At 38.7% G+C, this 25,395-nt stretch overlaps 1 protein-coding gene across 6 annotated transcripts in view; it reads right to left on the bottom strand.

Moving 5' to 3' along the window:
* Window positions 1-25,395, bottom strand: part of LOC126272187 (cap-specific mRNA (nucleoside-2'-O-)-methyltransferase 2) — a 298,755-nt gene that overhangs the window by 174,233 nt on the left and 99,127 nt on the right. For all 6 annotated transcript variants that reach the window (XM_049974866.1, XM_049974867.1, XM_049974862.1 and 3 more), the window contains 2 exons: window positions 21,924-22,079; window positions 11,865-12,059 (listed from right to left, as the gene is read on the bottom strand). In XM_049974866.1, the coding sequence (XP_049830823.1) occupies window positions 11,865-12,059; window positions 21,924-22,079 (351 nt within the window). The remainder of the gene's footprint in view (window positions 1-11,864; window positions 12,060-21,923; window positions 22,080-25,395) is intronic.

Below are 25,395 nucleotides of genomic sequence, written 5' to 3'. Positions count from 1 at the left end.
CTTTCCCGCTTGGTAAGTCTTGGAATCTTTGTTTTTAAGATATTTTTCCCATGTGGAAGTTTCTTTCTATTCTATTTTATTTACATCATCATCATATGGATGTGGGTTTTAAGGGAGAGAGTATAGAGTAATTCCAATCCCGGAAGCAGAAAGACTTACTTTAGGGGGAAAAAAGGATAGGTGTACATTCGCGCACACACACACACACACACACACACACACACACACACACACACACACACACACACACACACATATCCATCCGCACATACACAGACACAAGCAGACATTTGTAAAGGCAAAGAGTTCGGGCAGAAATGTCAGTCGAGGCAGAAGTACAGAGGCAAAGAAGTTTTTTGAAAGACAGGTGAGGGATGAACGGCGGCAACTTGAAATTAGCGGAGGTTGAGGCCTGGCGGTTATCAAGAAGAGAGGATATACTGAAGGGCGAGTTCCCATCTCTGGAGTTCGGATAGGTTGGTGTTGGTGGGAAGTATCCAGATAACTCGGACGGTGTAACACTGTGCCAAGATGTGCTGGCCGTGCATCAAAGCATGTTTAGCCACAGGGTGATCCTCATTACCAACAAACACTGTCTGCCTGTGTCCATTCATGCGAATGGACAGTTTGTTGCTGGTCATTCCCACATAGAGAGCGTCACAGTGTAGGCAGGTCAGTTGGTAAATCACGTGGGTGCTTTCACACGTGGCTCTTCCTTTGATCGTGTACACCTTCCGGGTTACAGGACTGGAGTAGGTGTTGGTGGGAGGGTGCATAGGACAGGTTTTACACCGGGGGGCGGTTACAAGGGTAGGAGCCAGAGGGTAGGGAAGGTGGTTTGGGGATTTCATAGGGATGAACCAAGAGGTTACGAAGGTTAGGTGGACAGCGGAAAGACACTCTTGGTGGAGAAGGGAGGATTTCATGAAGGATGGATCTCATTTCAGGGCAGGATTTTAGGAAGTCGTATCCCTGCTGGAGAGCCACATTCAGAGTCTGATCCAGTCCCGGGAAGTATCCTGTCACAAGTGGGGCACTTTTGGGGTTTTTCTGTGAGAGGTTTGAGGGGATGTGGAAGTGGCTCTGGTTATTTGCTTGTGTACCAGGTCGGGAGGGTAGTTGCGGGATGCGAAAGCTGTTTTCAGGTTGTTGGTGTAGTGGTTCAGGGATTCAGGACTGGAGCAGATTCGTTTGCCATGAAGACCTAGGCTGTAGGGAAGGGACCGTTTGATATGGAATGGGTGGCAGCTGTCATAATGGAGGTACTGTTGCTTGTTGGTGGGTTTGATGTGGACGGATGTGTGAAGCTGGCCACTGGACAGATGGAGGTCAACATCAAGAAAAGTGGCATGGAATTTGGATTAGGACCAGGTGAATCTGATGGAACCAAAGGAGTTGAGGTTGGAGAGGAAATTCAGGAGTTGTTCTTCACTGTGAGTCCAGATCATGAAGATGTCATCAATAAATCTGTACCAAACTTTGGGTTGGCAGGCTTGGGTAACCAAGAAGGCTTCCTCTAAGCGACCCATAAATAGGTTGGCATTCGAGGGGGCCATCCTGGTACCCATGGCTGTTCCCTTTAATTTTTGGTATGTCTGGCCTTCAAAAGTGAAGAAGTTGTGGGTCAGGATGATGCTGACTAAGGTGACGAGGAAAGAGGTTTTAGGTAGGGTGGCAGGTGATCGGCGTGAAAGGAAGTGCTCCATTGCAGCGAGGCCCTGGACATGCGGAATATTTGTGTATAAGGAAGTGGCATCAATGGTAACAAGGATGGTTTCTGGGGGTAACAGATTGGGTAAGGATTCCAGGCGTTCGAGAAAGTGGTTGGTGTCTTTGATGAAGGATGGGAGACTGCATGTAATGGGTTGAAGGCGTTGATCCATGTAGGCAGAGATATGTTCTGAGGGGACTTGGTAACCAGCTACAATGGGGCGGCCAGGATGTTTGGGTTTGTGAATTTTAGGAAGAAGGTAGAAGGTAGGGGTGCGGGGTGTCTGTGGGGTCAGGAGGTTGGTGGAGTCAGGTGAAAGGTTTGTAGGGGGCCTAAGGTTCTGAGGATTCCTTGAATTTCTGCCTGGACATCAGGAATGGGATTACCTTGGCAAACTTTGTATGTAGAGTTGTCTGAAAGCTGACGCAGTCCCTCAGCCACATACTCCCGATGATCAAGTACCACGGTTGTGGAACCCTTGTCAGCCGGAAGAATGATGATGGACCGGTCAGCTTTCAGATCACGGATAGCCTGGGCTTCGGCTGTGGTGATGTTGGGAGTAGGATTAAGGTTTTTCAAGAAAGATTGAGAGGCAAGGCTGGAATTAAGAAATTCCTGGAAGGTTTGGAGAGGGTGATTTTGAGGAAGAGGAGGTGGGTCCCGCTGTGATGGAGGACGGAACTGTTCCAGGCAGGGTTCAATTTGGATAGTGTCTTGGGGAGTTGGATCATTAGGAGTGGGATCAGGATTATTTTTCTTCGTGGCAAAGTGATATTTCCAGCAGAGACTACGAGTGTAGGACAGTAAATCTTTGACAAGGGGAGTTTGGTTGAACCTGGCGTTTAAATATGTCTGCCTGTGACTGTGTATGTATGGATGGATATGTGTGTGTGTGTGTGTGTGTGTGTGTGTGTGTGTGTGTGTGTGCATGTGTGAGTATATAACTATCCCTTTTTTCCCCCTAAGGTAAGTCTTTCCGCTCCCGGGATTGGAATGACTCGTTACCCTCTCCCATAAAACCCACATCCTTTCATCTTTCCTTTTCCTTCCCTCTTTCCTGACGAAGCAGCCGCCGGTTGCGAAAGCTCGAAATTCTGTGTGTGTGTTTGTGTGTTTTATTCATTGTGACTATCTACCGGCACTTTCCCGCTTGGTAAGTTTTGGAATATTTGTTTCTAATATATTTTTCCCATGTGGAAGTTTCTTTCTATTTTATATATATATTATTTATTGTGATTATCTACTGGCGCTTTCCCGCCTGGTAAGTCTTGGAATCTTTGTTTTTAATATATTTTCCCATGTGGAAGTCTCTCTCTCTCTCTCTCTCTCTCTCTCTCTCTCTCTCTATATATATATATATATATATATATATATATATATATATATATATATATATATATTAAAAACAAAGATTCCAAGACTTACCAAGCGGGAAAGCGCTGGCAGACAAGCACAATGAACAAAACACACAAACACACACACAGAATTACTAGCTTTCGCAACCGATGGTTGCTTCTTCAGGAAGGAGAGGGAGAGACGAAAGGATGTGGGTTTTAAGGGAGAGGGTAAGGAGTCATTCCAAGCCCGGGAGCAGAAAGACTTCCCTTAGGGGGAAAAAAAGGACAGGTGTACACACACACACACACACACACACACACACACACACACACACACACACACATATCCATCCGTACATACACAGACACAAGCAGACATATTTAAAGGCAAAGAGTAAGGGCAGAGATGTCAGTCGAGGCGGAAGTACAGAGGCAAAGAAGTTGTTGAAAGACAGGTGAGGGATGAGCGGCGGCAACTTGAAATTAGCGGAGGTTGAGGCCTGGCGGATATCGAGAAGAGAGGATATACTGAAGGGCGAGTTCGCATCTCCGGAGTTCGGATAGGTTGGTGTTGGTGGGAAGTATCCAGATAACTCAGACGGTGTAACACTGTGCCAAGATGTGCTGGCCGTGCACCAAGGCATGTTTAGCCACAGGGTGATCCTCATTACCAACAAACACTGTCTGCCTGTGTCCATTCATGCAAATGGACAGTTTTTCGCTGGTCATTCCCACATAGAAAGCGTCACAGTGTAGGCAGGTCAGTTGGTAAATCACGTGGGTGCTTTCACACGTGGCTTTGCCTTTGATCGTGTACACCTTCCGGGTTACAGGACTGGAGTAGGTGGTGGTGGGAGGGTGCATAGGCCAGGTTTTACACTGGGAGCGGTTGCAAGTGTAGGAGCCAGAGGGCAGGGAAGGTGCTTTGGGGATTTCATAGGGATGAACCAAGAGGTTACGAAGGTTAGGTGGACGGCGGAAAGACACTCTTGGTGGAGTGGGGAGGATTTCATGAAGGAGGGATCTCATTTCGGGTCATATATATATACATATATATATATATATATATATATATATATATATATATATGGTAAAAGGTATTACTTAGAAAACATCCCAAATCCACAAAAATTGGAAAACTGGACAGTAAGTGGCAACTGCTATACAACGGTCCATAGATAATTACTAAAATCCCCTATACAGGAGCATACAGATTAGTACACACAAATATGGGTAAAGACAAAGGCCTTTACCCACACAAGGAGTTCAGAACGTTTATATATTGAAGAAGGGCTATATACCCTCTAAGTTGTATATATGCATAATAATATTAGATTTAGGATGCTGGAAACTCACATTCCAGAATTTATGTTGTTAGTTGATAAGGAAAATTTTTGTTTGTATTTTTTCTTCTATGTCAAACTTGTAAATGATGAGTTGATGCAACAAGGAAGAATTTTACTTTTATGTGTCTACAGATCATGATACACTAAATACAATGCTCTGCCTTGCATGTAGCCCAGTTGTAAACAAATATATGAACTTGTGAAATGCACAGTAGCATGCAATGCAACACATAACTCACCATGAGCTAAGTAGTACCAAAGCGACGCAGCACATGCACATTAGGGAGCAATCTAGTCAACAAACCACAGGCTTGTGCACACCAGGCAGGCACAAACCCAATGAGTTACAGCCTGCACTAGCATTTGTAAACCCTACCGCATACACAGGGACATAAAAGATTAAGGGAGGGTCTGTGTTACAACGATGACTATCTACATAATTGTGAGCATACAAGCTATGGGGGGAGATTAGAGTGGCAGTTTTCCACCACAGATCATGTGGCTGGCGGTTGCTACAGGGCTGTGGCGAGTGACTAATGATTATGCGGCCTTGGTAAAACCTGAGCAGAATCTTGGCAGGGGAGCATATGGCCGTTTTCGCGTTTGGAGGGATTTATATGCCTTAGAAAAATTGATAAAAACAGAATTAAAAGTGATACGGAAGTGAGATTTAGCACTCATGGACAGAAAAATATGTGCAGCTAAATTATCTAGATGTGCCACAAAAATATATAACAGTTTAAAAGTTATTGTTGTCTTAAAAATTGTAAATTTATGAAAGTTCAAGAGCTAATGCCTCAGCAATGCTTAGGATGATTAACATGAACAAAATATTTACAGATGCGCCTAGTAGAGCTGCACCGAGCAATCAGAGCCGATTTAGCGTGATATGTACTATTTTTGAATGAGAGGTCAGAATATGGGATTTGACTGAGAGAAACTGTGTTTATGGTAATAAATAAATTTAAAGAGGCGAAACTAGCAGCAGCGTTCTAAAGTTTAAAGAGGTATGTGAGTAATTACGTATGTATTTTTATTTGTTTATTTGTGTTTAGTATCAAAAAACCAGGAAAAGCAAAACCACACCACAAGAATGTTATTTGTGAAAAAATGGTGGCAGATACAAAAAAAAAAAACTGGCCTTTTAAATTGTTATTGTCCAGAAAATTTCCATATTTTTCAATGTATCGTGTGTTTTCGTGTTTAGTTTTAGAATATTCGTAATTTTTTCTCACACATTGTTTTGAGTGAGGCAATTGTTTTGAGGGTGTATAGGGTGGCCATCTTTACGCAGTGGAGTTAGAGCGACGCTAAGAGCCGGATGCGAGTAGTATTGGGTTGGTATCTATAATCGGAGACAGGTGTGTATGTAGTGATGTTGGAAAATGGTCAAGTTCAGTGCAATATAGTGGTTTAGGACAGCAGACAACAGTGTAGTTTGTGAACTGTGAACTGTCGAGCATCGTGATCGTGACATATGAATTTTATAGGTAAATGTTGTAGCATTAGTTATTAACGGCCGCGCTTACGTAAAAGCCCCTCAGACTGCATTTTAAGTGTTTAGTCAATATACTGAAGACTATTCATGGAAACACATAAATAAATTACTTCAAATTATAAACGATAGTGACTCAATATTTTAAATTTCTCCGCAATACCTGCCTGCATTGCCTTTTTTTTATACTTTACTTCAGCTTGAAAACTGAGTTTACAACAAGTGTGAGCTGGAACCCTATGACGAAAAATGTAGCCAAACACTGAGATCAGCCGCATCTCTGGGGCCACTCAATTAAGCTGAGTGTAGAGTGTAACAAATACATGTATTTTCGTGCCATAGCACATGGAGGCTCGAGCTAACTATTCAATCTAAACTTGTTTTATCAAAAATTGGCAAACAGCAACAACACCAACTATATAAATATATTCATCATTTTTAGCATATTTTAACAGTGCGTAGTGCGCAGTGCCATCGTACAATACACACATATAAAGATATACTAAAGGATTATATAAACAGGCAAAGAATGCTAAACTACGAGATATTTACTTACGCTGTGTTACAATATAAATTATATCTATATGTCTACAATATTTACCAATTTAAGTACTGCAATTGCACGCACTAATTATACTTAATGGATGAGAAAAGTGTTGCTGCAGATAAACAAGAGAGTAAGAGGTCACACCACACCTATAATACACCTTATCTTTCAGAACTATAAGCTAAGTAGAGACAGATACGTGACATTAAATAAGTTTTGTGACAGCACAACTGCACTCTAAAGGGAATGAATATATGGTTAAATATATGAAAATCATATTAGTAGCCATTGAGCCACTCTACATTATCTATGAAGGTTTAGTTTTAAGTTAGTATTAAGTCTTTTTGCTTGCATGGAATGATGCATCAACATGTCCTAAAGTGAAGAAAGATAAATGCTTGTAGAGTGTTAGGTACCATATAAAAATAAGCAAGGACTGCACTGCAAGATAAATATAGTTATATGTTTTTGGTACATATGAATGTGGTTGTGTTCTACCGTATCTTCCTTCGTCGTCGCGTCAATCTTAGAGCATGAGATATGATGACCTTAAGCTATTGACAACACAAAACAGTCACGGTAGCACCTGATTCCAGAATAGCTGCAGTAGTTAGGATCTACGAACTATCCCCTCTTGACCAGGTCCCCAAAACTTAACTCGTAACGAGATCACTTCAAAGCAAATTGTCATAACAATCGTCTATAAAGGCTTCGTGCAACGAGAAGAAATGTTACAGTTTATGGAATGATAACAGATACGACCAAACTGTCTTGTCTCTTCTGCTTTATTTAACATAACTTCGTTCACAGTTTCATTTCGCATTCACCACTCATTCACCGAAACCCTTTGATGAACAGTTTTGGTTGCTTGACACCAACAGTCAGTGATAATGATACAGCTTTTCTCCTTTTTATAAATTGAAGCCCGCTCTACGCGATATAATTTAAAAAAAAAAAAAAAAAAAAAAAAAAAAAAAAAAAAAAAAAAAAACGGTCTCAATACTGCGTCCCTCATGAGATGCAAATAGACTTATCCCGGAATTGACCGCCCTGTAGTGTACTCAATTTTATGACCACACTTCGCTATCCGCAATTTCGTGTAACTAAATGTCCATTTGTTAGTCTGACACCGTAGCTATTTAAAACACGTCCCTATATTTTTCACAACGCACAATTAGCACTTCTTTACTTTTTTTTTCCCCCTAAGAGTAAATGGAAAAAAAAAGACGCCGTATCATCGGCTTCATCGATATAAAGCAAAACACCTTAATATGCCCAATTTTACCTCTTCTTATAGGATCGGCTATCTTACACATTAATTTACTACATATTATTTCCAATAGCACTAAACAGGTATCACCGTTATTTTTTAATTGTATTCAAAAGCATGTTATTATTATTATTATGACCGACCAAACCGTAACAAATCGCGATGCGTGCGTTTTTAACGGTAACTTTACACTATTCAAGTTCCGTTACATCTATCTTGACTCATAATGTTACAGTGTGAAAGTATGTGAAGAAGAAAACAGTTGCAGTACGTCACATAATGCTGCACTAAGGGTGAGCACTACCAAATAATCAAGGGGTTGAAACCTAACTACTGTGAGGGTTGACTACACATGAAAGAGTCAAACACTTGGTTTACATTAAAATTCTTATGCACATTTGTTACTTATTTGAACACCGTTTTACATAACATATTATACTGATGATACAACTGTGTATATCCCAGCATATGAAATGGTTACCCTTTATACAATGATTATAACAAGTAAATATTGAGCTGCACTTTTAAACATTGAATAAATATTTGATGTGATTGGTATCATTGGATCTGAGTTGAGTTTATAAAGAACAACCTATTTTGCTCTTCAGATCACAGTTAAGTCTAATAAAGAGGCATAAGTGAGCATATAAATGCCTTTCCATGGAATTACCTCAACACTGTAGTGTGGTTGCCATTAAAATGGATCATATTATTTTTTTCTTTCTTCATTCTTTTCTTTTTATTCATGTAAGCTATATACACACAAAGCCAAAGGTAAAGAAACAAGTTGTTCTATCGCAGAGATAATGTTTTGATACAAAAAAAAGAGATGAGATACACTCTTCAATTGATTAATTTCTGTATCTTCACATGTTCAATTCTATATGTGGTAGCGGGTGGACATATGACAAGATCCATCATACCAGCATTGTTTAAAAACGCGAATTTCAAGCGTTCATTAGAAGTGTTAGAAAAAGTTATTAGGAGGGTAAAGTTTTATTCATATATCCACATCGACCACACCTGCCTGTTCACCATTTTGCCTGCACCGAGACTCCTGCACCCAGTGGTCAAGAGGAATTTGGCAAGCAGCGGAGGAGCAAAATGTATTGACATTGAAGGTCTGTTGATGTTGGTACCAGTTAAAGTTCACCCAGGATATGTGTACCTTCCAATTTCTTTCAATTATTCTTTTTAGTTAATTTTTTCCTTTAATTATTCAAGCAGAAATTATTAATCAGTTTCCATTAATTATCCATCCATCTATTCTACCACTATTCATGTTTTGATGCAACTCCCCACACTAGTTTATGGATGTATCCTACATCCATTTGAAGCTACCAATCAAGCCTTGGTGTCCCAAAAAATTTATCACCCACACTTTCCTCCATTACCAAATTAACTGTCTCTTTGAGGCCTCAAGATGTGTTCTTTCAGCCACTCCCTTCTTTCAGTCACATTGAGGGGACAGAATTAATTTTCCCTACTTCAATTTAGTGCCTCCTCATTAATTATCTGATCTACCCACTCAACACTCAGAATTCTCTAATAGCATACTTCTGGTTGAATTCTGTCGAGCTCTTGTACCCATTTTATGCACAATATTTTGACAACTGACCAAGTAGTTTTTTTGTCCCCCCCCCCCCCCCCCCCAATTGTGCTTAAAATTGAAACAACAATAACTTGGTGGAACGTCCGTAAGTCCATCATAATCAACCATGCCAAGAACATTTGAGAGTTTAGAATTCATTTTTTGCACCATATTTCAAAAGCTTCTTTGCTCTTTTAATCCATACAGTTTACTCCCCATTTCACAGCTGTACACTAATACACACCAGACAAATACCATCCAAAAACACTTCCTAGCATGTAAATTTATGCTGTGTGTTAACATATTTGTCTTTTTTTGTTCTATTATCATTCTGCATTCCATAACTTCTTTACTTCTACCGCTGTCAGTTATTTTGCTACTCAAATAGCATATCTTGCCAACTAATTTTAGTGCCTCACTTCCTAATTTGATTCTTTAACATCACCTGGTTTAATTTGATACACTCCATTTACTCTTGTTTTATTTTTATTGTTATTCACCATATAACATCTTTTCATGACACTATTTAATACACAAAGAATATTCTGTCAGCGACAAAAATCTTCTCACTATTCTACCAACAATTCCACACTCTTTCTGTCAAATTGTCCTCGACATTTCATTAAGCATTGTCAAAATGTGCGACAATAGCAGCAATAGTAACTGTTAAATATGATGATAATGATTACTGCTGTAATTAACATGCCACAATAAAAGTCTTGCAATTTCCCAAATAAGCATTACTAAATACAATAAATATTGTTTTAAAGACAGAACACACATGATTTACAATTGCTTTACCATGCTGTCTAATAATCTTATGAGGGAAATGAAAAAAGTAAGTTACACATTGTTATGGCAGGCTCAGTAACTTTCATTGAATGCTATACTACACTTCAAAGTAACGTAAACATATGAAACTTATTTCAACATAGTCACCAAGTTTCTATAAACAATGGTCAGAATGTAATACCAATCATTCAATTTCTCAAAGATAAAAATACACTGCTTGGTCAGGAAGCCACTCAATAACCACTATGTGAATGTCCTCATTGTCAGAAGATATGCAGTTTCTGTGAGTCAGTTCCTCAATTACCTAGACAATGTCATCTGTAGTCAATGACGATGGCTCCCTCCTCATTGAGTATAACCCACTTCTGTACAGCCTCAGTCTAATTACTGTACCACTTCACAATGGCTAGGTGTGACACTGAATCTGGGCAGTATATTGCCAGAACTTCACAGTGAATCTATGTGCAACTTAGATGTTTTGCCCAAAATGTGCTCCATACTTCGACTTCAGATTACATTTCCGGTTACATTTCACTTCCATGCTGGGATGCACCTGTCATCCGTCCACAGCAGAACTGTGTCTGCAGGGCAATGAGAACATGTACTCTGCTCTGACAATGCACCTCTCTTGTTGCACAATGGTCTCAGTGTGGGACAACACGTGTGGCTTACATTCTGAAGCCACCTCACTATAGTTTTTGAAAGTGATGCTCCCTTTTGATTTAACAATTCTGATTATTTACATGAAACTGCTTTCAATATGTGTAGAATGCCAGAAACAAAGACAAATTGCAGTGTCCTTCGAAAAGATTAAAATCCTATGTCCAGACTCCACAGAACACAACATGAATATTTATAGTAACTTAAAAATGGAAAGATTTTTACAATTTGAAACTAGGTTTGCTGAAAAGAAAATTATGCGCCACCTTCGCGCAAAAGGTGCTATTATCTATTTGCAGAATTTTTGACAGTCACACACATTCACCATTAAAGAAAAGTTTCAGAACATCAGTTTCATGCAGAAGCATCAAGGTAAACATATTCCTATATTAAAAGGGACCACATTGCATTGAACATTTGTCCCCAGGCCATGACACAGGGATTGTTCTGGTGCTTTGAGTAAAAGTTATGTTGCATCTGTTATACAACCCAGATATTGCACCAAATGACTTACTCTTGTCTCAAAAGTAGAAGAAAAGCACAGCAGATAATGACAATGGCATGCAACAGCTGATGACAGCTTGAAAGAGAAGGCATAATATTTCTATTGGATACAAAAAAAAATCTCTACACACACATATATGCACACAATCATCAACTTAAATTGTGAATGTGATGCTTCAGGAATACTGTGTATCTCACACCTTCATCATCCGCATAATTCTCATATTTTGTTACAGGAGAATGAACAACAGAACAGAAGTGATAAATTGCAAATATAAAGCCCCGGTTCTCCAGCATTTCATAAGTTTTATATTATCTTATTCTGAAGCAGATCCGCTGTGTGTATCTTGTCATTCTACTGATTAACTGTGTCCAGCAACTGTTACCCACACTTTCTAAGTGTGAGCTGCCATGAACTACACTGTATAAATGAACATAATACAGTTAATATGAGAACACTATACAGAAGAACATATTGTTTCAATTGTGCTATTATTCCTAAGTGCAGCACTGACAACATTATTATAAAGTGGTACATCTACATAACAATTACATGCAGCATATCAGAATGTTCTTCAGTACAATTAATTGGACAAAATTTACACACTTACCAGTAAGACATCTCCCATTTTCTGACTTTCTTCTAATATGTGCTTGAAGTTTGATGTATCCATAAGATTACCAGTAAAATCAGCACCAAATGTCCAGTTTTCTAATGTATGAAGAATGAACCTATCATCATTGATCATGCATGAGAGAGGGTTGCCTTCATAATATGGGTTGAGAGTTGTTGACAGCCATTTCCACTAATAATAAGAGTAATGTATGTAGTATGCAAAAAAGAAGGCAATCCTTAATGTAATAAAATGAAATTAATGCTCGAGACAAATCTGTAACAATAAAAATCATTACAACATACATAACAATTTCCTCCGTGTGTCAAACAGTCTACCTGTTATTTATTATTTGAAAACTCACAAGGTGTTTTTTTCTCCTCAAGACATTTGTCATGCAGTATTAAAGATTGGACAATTACAATACGTTGGGTTTTAGGAAAATTATACATAAAAAGTGCACACACATGTGCATGCACACTTATGTGCATAAAGTCTTCCAGTGCTCAGTACGTAGTTCAGGGCATAGGCAAGAATTCCTCAGAACCATAACTTGATTAAAGGTTAGCTCCACAGTAGATTACTTATTAAAGGTGTGTGGAAAGGAAGCAGAATGAGCCCACTACACAACCCCATGCCCAGTATTTTATTTAAAAAAATATCATCTTGTAGAAATAAAGGGCTACTGTATATTCTAGTAGTAATAAAAAAGTAGGCTCTTCAATCACTTTATGTGACAATGTAAGTAATGTAATACTGTAATCTGTCAGGTTGAGCATGTAATGTTGAAAGTATAATGAACAAAAGTATGTGTCCTTACTTTAAGTGATATTGCAGATTCTACCATCTCTCTGTGGCAGGTCACCCAAAACACCCAATACGTCACATTTCCCACCTCCCTGTCCACAGACTGTGTATACGAATATGTATCTGTTTATGATCTGCTTGGTCTGCAGTTGCTTGTCTCATAACTCGCAGAGCCATAAAACTAAAAAGAGACAGAACGTGTGACTAGTACTTATCTTCACGAAGTGAAGTTCTATTACTACCTACAGACATATATAAAAGTGCCAGAAAATAGCCTAACTTTCAAAATTATTAGTTCTTTCAAGAATGAATTTTCACTCTGCTGCAAAGTGTGCACCAATTTGAAACTTCCCAGCAGACTGAAACTGGGTGCCAGACTGGAACTCGAACCTGGGACCTTTGCCTTTCACAGAGATGTTCTCGATTGACTGATCGGTCTGAGTATGACTCACAACCCACTCTCAGTACTGGCAGAAGTAAAGCTGCAAGGGCGGGTTATGAGATGTGCTTGGATAGTTCTGTCAGTGGAGCACTTGCCCACTTTCGTGGCACGCAATCTTAATCTGCCAGGAAGTTTCATATTAGTTCCTTCTTCAGGGAGGTAGAAAGGAGAGTCAGGTCACTGAGACTCCAGGATGGGAGCGACACCCTTGTTGTGAAGACAAGGGAAGGCAAAGATGAAGCGGGAGATATTGGAAATAGTTGGAGGTAAAAGATAATACACTGATAAGCATGTAACTTTGTACTACCTATGATTTTCAACTTTCTCTGATACATCTCCCTTCATCTTTGTCTCCCACTATCCTCACAACAAATGAGTCCCTCTCATCCTGGATTCTCAGTGACCTGCCCCTCCTTTCTAACTTTCCCCAACCCACCCCCTTTTCTTCCTGAGGAAGGAAATAATTGCACTGAAAGCTATGATAGTTTTTCACGCTTCTATTTGTCTATCTCCAATTTTGGAATTTCATCTTCTGAAAGTAAATACCAGCTAGCTATTCTCTCTCATTGTAATTTTATAGTTTTCCCAAGAGAACTACCCTTTTGACACAATTCACTGGATACATATTACCATTTGTTAACAAGCACAATGTGCAATGTTCAATTACACCAAATGCACTTAGCTCCCTGTTTCTGAAAATATAATCGGTAACAAGTTTATGAAAAATTCTACATTTGCACTAGTGTGAACGTTCTCTTTTTTTTATAGTATCAACAACTGCATTTCCAAATTGTGTAGCACCACTGCACCTTCTCTTCTTCATACATTCATAAATGATGGTAGATGAAATAACCCTGGGAGTTATAAAGATGATCATTAAAACATTACTATCTCAAGTGCACATAAGACAAAGAATCTACTGTGGTAAAATGTGAATGCATGAAAGAAAAAAAGTGGTAATCAATCTTCTTTCGCAGCATCCTCCTCAAATGAAATGGACTGAGGGAAGGAGATAAATAATATCAGTATCGTGTATCCTTCTCTTTTCATGATACTGTTGTTGGTGAAGTATGAACATAGACATTAGTAATTGGCTTACATCCAGCAATGCTATTCTAACATTCATCATCCATTATGAACAACAGTACAAGCCACCCAGCACAGCTCTGAACGCCAGATGATCATTATAGAAGTGTATGAAGGTGCACCGGTACCAATGGACACCTGGTAGAACGCAGTCTCACAGGTTCATCAGTGAGGTGCATCACATTTCCAGCTAACAGGTGTAAGACATGGTTGTATTTAAATGTATTACATAATTCTACTTCTTTGAGTAACAACAGTGAAAAGTGTGTTTGATTACATTGTTATCTTGTACATCTCCCTGTTGCAAAAATAAAGAAAGTGTTTGAAATTTAATCAAATCCCAGTTCACAAATCTGTTGCAGTTTAGTCTCTCTCTCTCTCTCTCTCTCTCTCTCTCTCTCTCTCTCTCTCTCTCTCTCTCTCTCACACACACACACACACACACACACATATTTACTTAATTCAACTTTGGTTAATGCCAGCAGAGTTCCTTCAATTAGCTTAGGAAGTATTTTCTGCCCTCATTTCTCTAAAAACTGGATTATTGTTCTTAGTCGTATACGTACAAACCCCATGGAATCAACTTTATAAATGAGATAGTCCAGTTGTCTCAGATTTCAGAAGCAATTTTTAGAAGTTTATACTAGTCAATTCATAATTTTCAGTGTTTCACCAGCAGTATGGAATGGCAGTATATTGTGTTTGTCAAAACTCCCTGCAGCATAAAGTAAAAACAGTTTAACCTATTAACTTCTGCCTTCGACCCCTGGGAGCTTCTACCTATAATATATGAAATCTGTTAATATTAAATATTTATTGTAAAGCCATAAATAGTTAACAAAACCCCCAAAAATCAAGCCCGAAGTTCTAGTTGGTCCTGTATCATTAAATTTAAGGTTATTTCATTGTGTAGGTTATTTCAATGTAGTATTGATTGATATAAATTTTTTATTTCAGTTAACTCCTGAGGGGCTACACTGCATGCAGTCTGTGAACTTCAAACTCAGAGGCCCTTGATCAAACCACAATTACAGGTGCCACTCCCCCCCCCCCCCCCCCCCCCCTCCTTAAAATCTAAAATAAAGCTCAAAGTGCGATCAATCATAACCCTCAAACAGATCCTTTGTATGTCTTTTCATTGTCTCACAAAAAATTCGAAATTTTTCCTATTTTTTGCTCATTTGAATGAGAACAGGTCTTAAGCTGGAAACCCACAGTAGATGGGATGCACACCATGTTGGGGAAAGGAGGATAAAAAGTTGGAAATTACGCAGTAAAGAAAAAGGCGCAGCAAAACCTAAACAAGAGCCACATCAGTATTGAGGAGGCCATCCAATAAACCTGAAGTATGAAAGAAAGAATTAGTCAGAGCATGAGACTGCCACACAGGGACAGGCAAAATGGTTCATTGCACATGACCTCTACAGTCAGACATATTTAACAGACATTCTAATAAAACTACTTATTTCAAAGGATGAATATATGAAAACAATTAACTGAATGCACCAAAGGTATCAGCTGATTTGGTTGCTTATGTCATCGAATATCAACACTATTCGGCAAACTGCTTCACAAAGATTAGTAGCGATTTCTACATAGTTTCCTATTCTGATAACTAGTATGAACACAGGGCATAATTTCATTCACCAGTATACATAATACATTAATTGATATGAATAGCTTGTGGCTCCAATTAACTATCATGACTGGAAACATAAAGAAGAAATCTTTTCTTATTATTTCTCAGAATTTGACATCATCTTCAAACAATAGTGTGGCTTCATTTTAACCTAAAAAAAAGAATTAGCTGGTTTTCACTCAAGTAATGTGCCTACAAAGTACCAACCATCAAAACCGTTTATAAACTAGTGCAGCAATAATGAAATATATTTGAGAAAACATGTGATTTTCTTATTAAAACTAAAATATTGAGTGAAAATGGATAACAATGAAAGGACGGAAACAACTTTCAAGTGGTATGAGTATCTTAAAAGTGTCTCAATTTTCACTTAGCTGAACAATGTTGAAGTGTAGTCAGATAAATTGCACAACTGACAGATGGATTTTCAATTTTACTAAATCACACAACATAATTAAAAAAGGGCTTACTCAGGTAATGAAACAACGGTTATCAGAATCCTTGATATACTAAATGAGAACATCTTGAGACTAGTGTAGTTACATGTTTTGAACTATCACACACTTCTCACCACCACGAAATTTTCATAAACAAAAATAACATACTTGGAAGTTTAGATGAACAACACAGAACAATGTGGTTTTTACTTTATCCACATGGTGAGAGCAAGTTCATAATCACCCATATGATTATTGATAATGCCTCATATGATTATGATTGTGTACAGCCAAGAAGGGAGGTGCTGGGGCGAAGTGCAGGGACACAGCAGTGTACTACGTGTTGCTCCAGTCAATACCGTCATTCGATCATTTCAGTCTGTTTCACATGTTGCCGAGTTTACTTTGAATATTTAGTGGGGATTTCTTCTCCAATGTATGTGTTTTGCCATTTATATTGTTGACAAAAGGATAGTCTGGATGATTGACTGATCCGGCCTTGCAACATTAACCAAAACGGCCTTGCTGTGCTGGTACTGCGAACGGCTGAAAGCAAGGGGAAACTACAGCCGTAATTTTTCCCGAGGACATGCAGCTTTACTGTATGATTAAATGATGATGGCATCCTCTTGGGTAAAATATTCCGGAGGTAAAATAGTCCCCCATTCGGATCTCCGGGCGGGGACTACTCAAGAGGATGTCGTTATCAGGAGAAAGAAAACTGGCGTTCTACGGATCGGAGCGTGTAATGTCAGATCCCTTAATCGGGCAGGTAGATTAGAAAATTTAAAAAGGGAAATGGATAGGTTAAAGTTAGATATAGTGGGAATTAGTGAAGTTCGGTGGCAGGAGGAACAAGACTTCTGGTCACGTGACTACAGGGTTATAAACACAAAATCAAATAGGGGTAATGCAGGAGTAGGTTTAATAATGAATAGGAAAATAGGAATGTGGGTAAGATACTACAAACAGCATAGTGAACGCATTATTGTGGCCAAGATAGATACGAAGCCCACATCTACTACAGTAGTACAAGTTTATATGCCAACTAGCTCTGCAGATGACGAAGAAATTGAAGAAATGTACGATGAAATGAAAGAAATTATTCAGATAGTGAAGGGAGACGAAAATTTAATAGTAATGGGTGACTGGAATTCGAGTGTAGGAAAAGGGAGAGAAGGAAACATAGTAGGTGAAAATGGATTGGGGCTAAGAAATGAAAGAGGAAGAAGCCTAGTAGAATTTTGCACAGAGCACAACTTAATCATAGCCAACACTTGGTTCAAGAATCATAAAAGAAGGTTGTATACATAGAAGAATCCTGGAGATACTAAAAGGTATCAGATAGATTATATAATGGTAAGACAGAGATTTAGGAATCAGGTTTTAAATTGTAGGACATTTCCAGGGGCAGATGTGGACTCTGACCACAATCTATTGGTTATGACCTGTAGGTTAAAACTGAAGAAACTGCAAAAAGGTGGGAATTTAAGGACATGGGGTCTGGATAAGCTGAAAGAACCAGAGGTTGTAGAGAGTTTCAAGGAGAGCATAAGGGAACAATTGACAGCAGTGGGGGAAAGAAATACAGTAGAAGAAGAATGGGTAGCTCTGAGGGATGAAGTAGTGAAGGCAGCAGAGGATAAAGTAGGTAAAAACACGAGGGCTGCTAGAAATCCTTGGGTAACAGAAGAAATATTGAATTTAATTGATGAAAGGAGAAAATATAAAAATGCAGTAAATGAAGCAGGCAAAAAGGAATACAAACGTCTCAAAAATGAGATCGACAGGAAGTGCAAAATGGCTAAGCAGGGATGGCTAGAGACCAAATGTAAGGATGTAGAAGCTTATCTCACTAGGGGTAAGATAGATACTGCCTACAGGAAAATTAGAGAGACCTTTGGAGAGAAGAGAACCACGTGTATGAATATCAAGAGCTCAGATGGCAACCCAGTTCTAAGCAAAGAAGGGAAGGCAGTAAGGTGGAAAGAGTATATAGAAGGTTTATACAAGGGCGATGTACTTGAGGACAATATTATGGAAACGAAAGAGGATGTAGATGAAGACGAAATGGGAGATACGATACTGCATGAAGAGATTGACAGAGCACTGAAAGACCTGAGTCGAAACAAGGCCCCCGGAGTAGACAACATACCATTAGAGCTACTGACGGCCTTGGGAGAGCCAATCATGACAAAACTCTACCAGCTGGTGAGCAAGATGTATGAGACAGGCTTCAAGAAGAATATAATAATTCAAATCCCAATAAAAGCAGGTGCTGACAGATGTGAAAATTACCGAACTATCAGTTTAATAAGTCACAGCTGCAAAATACTAACGCGAATTCTTTACAGACGAATGGAAAAACTGGTAGATGCGGAGCTCGGGGAGGATCAGTTTGGATTCCGTAGAAATGTTGGAACACGTGAGGCAATACTGACCTTACGACTTATCTTAGAAGAAAGATTAAGAAAAGGCAAACTTACGTTTCTATCAATTGTAGACTTAGAGAAAGCTTTTGACAATGTTGACTGGAATACTCTTTTTCAAATTCTAAAGGTGGCAGGGGTAAAATACAGGGAGCGAAAGGCTATTTACAATTTGTACAGAAACCAGATGGCGGTCATAAGAGTCGAGGGGCATGAAAGGGAAGCAGTGGTTGGGAAAGGAGTGAGACAGGGTTGTAGCCTCTCCCCGATGTTATTCAATCTGTATATTGAGCAAGCAGTAAAGGAAACAAAAGAAAAATTTGGCGTAGGTATTAAAATTCATGGAGAAAAAGTAAAAACTTTGAGGTTCGCCGATGACATTGTAATTCTGTCAGAGACAGCAAAGGACTTGGAAGAGCAGTTGAACAGAATGGACAGTGTCATGAAAGGAGAGTACGAGATGAACATCAACAAAGGCAAAACAAGGATAATGGAATGTAGTCAAATTAAATCGGGTGATGCTAAGAGAATTAGATTAGGAAATGAGACACTTAAAGTAGTAAAGGAGTTTTGCTATTTAGGAAGTAAAATAACTGATGATGGTCGCAGTAGAGAGGATATAAAATGTAGACTGGCAGTGGCAAGGAAAGCGTTTCTGAAGAAGAGACATTTGTTAACATCGAAAATAGATTTATGTATCAGGAAGTCATTTCTGAAAGTATTTGTTTGGAGTGTAGCCATGTATGGAAGTGAAACATGGACGATAACTAGTTTGGACAAGAAGAGAATAGAAGCTTTCGAAATATGGTGCTACAGAAGAATACTGAAGATAAGGTGGATAGATCACGTAACTAATGAGGAGGTATTGAATAGGATTGGGGAGAAGAGAAGTTTGTGGCACAACTTGACTAGAAGAAGGGATCGGTTGGTAGGACATGTTTTGAGGCATCAAGGGATCACAAATTTAGCATTGGAGGGCAGCGTGGAGGGTAAAAATCGTAGAAGGAGACCGAGAGATGAGTACACTAAGCAGATTCAGAAGGATGTAGGTTGCAGTAGGTACTGGGAGATGAAGAAGCTTGCACAGGATAGAGTAGCATGGAGAGCTGCATCAAACCAGTCTCAGGACTGAAGACAACAACAACATTGTTGACAAAGTGCTTGTTATGGCTGACAGATCAGAAAAGTGCCAAGTGTTACAAAAAGAAAAGCAAGACCTATAGCATTACAAGTGTTTAATTTTTTCAAAAGAAAGGCTGAAGATGATGACTTGTTGTCACATGGTACTCATCCCATTGTTACAAACAGCAGGTACGAACAGCTGGGGCATGTGGTACGGTACTGACAACTGTGCAGCATATCTCTAGTGAAGTGAACCCTTTTATGAAAGCCAGTAGGTAGGCATCTTATAAATTACCAGGAAAGCGACAGAATCATAAGGAAGAAGTAGGCATCTGGATGATTTTTCTAAGATCATTTTACATCCTACAATATTCAATGTATGTTTGAGAGGCGAATAGCCAACTGCAAACAATTTAGGTGCGCGAACAAAAAAGAAGTTGAATGTTAACAACTGTGATGAACAATGTTAAGAATATTAAACAAAATAGGCTTTTGATATTGTTAGATGAATGACAGAAGAAAATTCCTTATGGATCACAATGTCTGACTGAAGTGTGAAATTAAAGTATAAGTAGAATATTCTTTACTAGGTGCGCAATGTATCTACTGGATTGTGAAATTCTTTAAAAATTACAATATTGCTACGTGTGTGACCCCCAGCAGCCCATTCAGCTGACAGCGTGTGGTGTGGGTACTGTAAGACCTTCAGTACACGTACCATCAGATTATTTGACTTGTTGCTCTAAGAAAGTAGGTGAGTGTCAGCAATATGTCTCGTGGTCTTATTGTGGAGTGTTTATCTTCTGCCGTTAGGTCAGACGATAGAAATGCCACTTGCACCCTTAGAGTAGCAGATTGATGGTAACCAGCTTTAAACAGAACTTGCTTAATTTTCACACACATTTATTAAAATAATAACAAGCATAAAAATTACTTAACTTGGTTCTGGATGCTATTTACAATTGAAAAGTTGAAGTTCCTTTGGTAATGGTACTTTAATCTTATTCTCACATATATCTCTGATACTTGACAAAAGTGTCTATACATTTATCTTCATGGCTATGCACAGGAATATGGTAATCTTATTAGGCGCCGACTGAAACTCGACTATAGACTGATGCAGACAACTGCAGACTGGTACAGACTAATGCAGACTGACTAATAGGAGGTCTGTACACTCGTTAAAATATCTTGGGTGTTCATGTATCACTGTACGAGTGTGATCCGCAAGGAGAAAAGGTTCTACGTTAGCAGCAATCTCATTGGCTGCATTACATATTAATACACGGATCGGCGGAAGCAGAATTTGGTCCGTCTCTATGGCAGCACCATCTCGTAGTGCGGAGATGGACGAGCACTGTGCCTGCACTGTTGTGCTTAGCGGGGTGCGCTCTAGTGGAAAAGTTGTATACACACTGACTACGCAGAACTATGTACACAACACAGCATAATGCTGACAGCACGGAAACTGAACTGGCAGCACTGCAAGCATTCTCTCTTTCTGTCTGCACAGAATGCTTCGCTACCTGCCTTGGCCCACTGGACAATAAGGAGGTTTCATGTTCGATATTGTATGAAAGCAACAACTTAAACTCATGAGAGGCAGTTTGACATGACTTATATGCATTTTAGAACAGTTTCTCAAGAATGCTCACTTCATATCTTTTTGAAAAGGACAGGAGGGCCAGCAGGGAGAAGCAGGGGATTGGGGGGGGGGGGGGGATGGAAGACAAAAACAATGAATTTGTGAACGATAATAAAGTACTGGAAAGAAATGTATCATGCTACTGTATAACAGTAACATTTGAAAAAAACTCTGTTTTAGTTTCTTGCTGTCTCCATCAAAATTATCTACTACTGTTAGTTGTTGGTTGTACATAAACAACCAGACAATGTTTTTTTCCTAAGTGTAATTATCTTTTTTCATCAAATTGTAAATGCATTTTAAAATGGTTACTTATATCGTTATCAATTTCAATACTGTGTGAGAAGTGTTGTATCTACTGGTTACTCACTAAATATTAATCTCTAAAACCTAGTAAAATGCACCAGTACACAGACTCATATTAAACAGAAATGATGTATTATACTTACATTGAGATGTTTGTTCAGCTTCAGATAGTGGTTCAATGCTGCTATAAAAGCACCAGGGGCTTCACAAAGGTGCAAGGAGTTAAAACAGCCATCAGTGTTGGCTGACTTGGGAACCAAATCATAAGTAGCCACAATTTCATAAAATTTGCACCATGCCTACAAGAAATTAACAAATAACTTATGAAAATGTTCAGTCTCTTTCAAATCCCATTAAATCTGCTCATTTCATTATTTTGTGAATGATTTATATTTGAAACTATGGTCCTGAAAAATTTCTTCATATTTCGCACCATTTACCTACTTTCCTACAGCAATAAATTAAATTGAGAATTAGAGTAAAAAGTCAGATCACCTATTTCCATGGGAGAAAAATTGGAAATTCACAGCTAAGAACAAGAACTGTACTGACAGATGATGTCCAGTCTTCATATGTAGGGAGTGATGTGCAACAACAATACAAACATAGTGAAATATTCATCTACATGTGCACACAATAGTATTTTGTAATTTCCGTACATTTCAGAACTGACATACAATATCATTTAATAAATGAATACATGAACAACTGCAAACCACTCATCAAGAGTTTAAACAAAGGCTGTGGAAGCCACTAGAGCATGGTGTTAATCCTGGATAATCCAATCGTCATGCACTGAAAATGTGGTTTAGTCCTTCAAATTTAAGTCTTAGATCTGTGAATGTAATAATCTGTCTGATAGCAGTGTTGGTAGGAAAACATACGCTTGGTGGTTCATAAATGTCACCAAATGGCTCTTATTTTGAAACATGTGCTATACAAATGGGATGTGATATTTTTCCATATTGTACAGCGACAGTTGAAAGAATTAAGACTAGGGTTAATATCATTGGCAACAAAATCATTTGACACAGAGCACAAAGTTATACAGGATATGGATGGAGGAAGGAATCACCCATACTCTTTACAAAATAGCATAGAATTCACATTAATTGATTTAAGGAGAGTGCAGATGCACATTAGTTGAAAAATGATCAAAAGAGGATGAATTGTAAAGCAAGCAATAGAGCATGCAATGCAGTAGACACATTATATACAGCTACCCTCTCACAATTACCAAACTATTCCAACATAAAGAAAATTTATTTTCACAGTATTCTTTGGCTCACAAAGTCAATTAACCTTTTCGTTGAACAAAATTATTGAGCAATTATTTTTAATTACAGAAAAGGATATAGTAGTTAATAAATACATATATTAATCATACAGAATGTCAAATTTTCTGTAACTGTAAAAGGGAGGCCATACAATGCGATGCAAAATATTATTCCCACTGCCATAATTATGAGTTAAATGATAAAAGCAACATTTTCAATACATTTTAAATTTATTTGACAAATTTGCTTGTTTTGTTACAGTCATTTATTCACTTGCTGTGAAATTTTCTAGAACATGAGTCTATGCAAAGTAGTCTTCTGCTGCTTCAGTACTACAATTTTCCACCTCCTGTACATTTCACCTAAAATAGGTTTGTGTTCCCCTACAGCCATTAGACTAACATCTTCAGTTACTTTACCCATTTTGCCAGAAAAACAGAATTCTGACTTATCTTTACCTTGGTGGGATGATAGCAATTAGTTGCCTGGCTAGACATGCTAGAGCTGATCGTGCTGTCCACTTCTTTTTCACTTATTTTTCATAGTATAGAGTTGTTTCTATGGTAACATCTACCAGGAAATAAAATATTTAGTGCACCCTTAAATAGTGTGTCTCCCACGAACATATATTTTCGTAGTTGTCCAAATTTATTGATTCCATCCATTATTTTGTTATCCTGGCACACCTTCGGGACAGGAAATCCCTGTACTACTACCATCTTTCCATCCTTGTACTTCCCCTTCACCACTGAAGTTTCTCTTAGGCCATTTTTAGAGGACACAGAAGTGACTGGACAGTTTCTCTCCACTCTGCAGCTTTTTTCATCTGAAACTGGGGTTCGCCTCTTGTCAGTCTGATGTTTCTCTCCATAATTCAGAGTAAACCTTTCCTAATGATATTGACAGTTCCACACATACACACACTCTGCTTCAAAAGTGTTGACATTAATTTCACAGAGGTAAGCAAAATCAATCAAATATTTATTGTGTATTTTCTTCATTAGCTGCACCACAACCACATCACACACTGTTATGTCGCTATTTGTTTTACACCTGTTGATGAAAGCAACAAGGTTCTTTACATATTGATTGAGTGCACTGACAATGACCAGACTACGTAGCCTCATTTAAATAGCTTTTTTAGCACGTATCATTTCTTTGATGATCTTCTTTTGACAGGAATCATCAATTCACCTACTTACATAGATGATGAGAGCACACAGCTGTTCTTAGAGTTGTGCAAAAGCTTTTCAATCTATGGCCGCAGTTTATGCAATTTGTCATATTCTTCATGATTTCTACACTTCGCAGTTACATTGATATTGCATGAACATTCTCTACAAACTTTTTAAACCTTTTCCTTGTCATTGAATGAGCAACTGCATCTATAAGTGTGCTTTGGTAAGTATGGGAAAAAATAAGAAAAATGTTTATTTTGTAAACGACTCACCTCATTTCTTCTTTGAGGGATATACAATTGGTCCAGCGATCCTCCAGTTTCTCCACTGCATCGGAAAAAAGGCTCCATCAAACTCGGCAAAATACTCGTTGGCCAAAGTTCCAAGTTAAGGAACAGGAAGTCTAGTGAGTAGGGTAGATGAAAACAAAATCAAAGCCCAATTCATGCATTTTCGCCACTGTTATTGCTGATTTGTGGGACAGTGTATTATCCTAGTGAAAGACCACATTTTTGTGGGCCGATCTTGGTCTTTCTTCAGCCAATGTTACATTCAAACAATCCAACAACGAAATGAAATACAGCCCAGTTGTGGTTCTGCCTTTCTCCTACTAATCCATGAGAACTGTTGCTTGGGAACACCAAAAAGCAATGGCCATCACCTTACCAGCCGACAAAATGGTCTCTGCCTCCTTCGGTGCACTTTTGCCAGCCTTTGTCCATTGTTTTCACTGCTGGTTTGACTGGTGTGTATTGATGGATCCAGGTTTCATGATCAGTCACAAATCAGTACAAAAGATCTTGTACATCATAATCAAACATTGCCAGACACTATGTTGAAAACTGGTGCCGGATGCATTTTTGGTCAACTGTGAGCAGTTGTGACACCCATCTTGCACACAGCTTCTTCATAACCAGTTCTACATGCAGGATATTATGCCCACACTTTGTCAATGGTTTCCTTTGTGGGGACCTCAATTGGATGGCCAGAGCGCATTTCATCTTAGGTGCTTGTCTGAACTCATTTAAATTCATTAACCCACAAGTAAATGGACTTCAATGATTGTATGAAAATGTTTAATAACAGCATGTGAACTTAGTTTTCTCCGTTTTCATTCGCTGTCAACACACTGACCGATCCAGATGGCTGTTGACATTGAA

This window comes from Schistocerca gregaria, chromosome 5, assembly GCF_023897955.1.
Source record: "Schistocerca gregaria isolate iqSchGreg1 chromosome 5, iqSchGreg1.2, whole genome shotgun sequence".
Lineage (NCBI taxonomy): Eukaryota > Metazoa > Arthropoda > Insecta > Orthoptera > Acrididae > Schistocerca > Schistocerca gregaria.
Note: the sequence above shows the minus strand (reverse complement) of the source record. Positions and strands in the feature narration are given on the sequence as shown.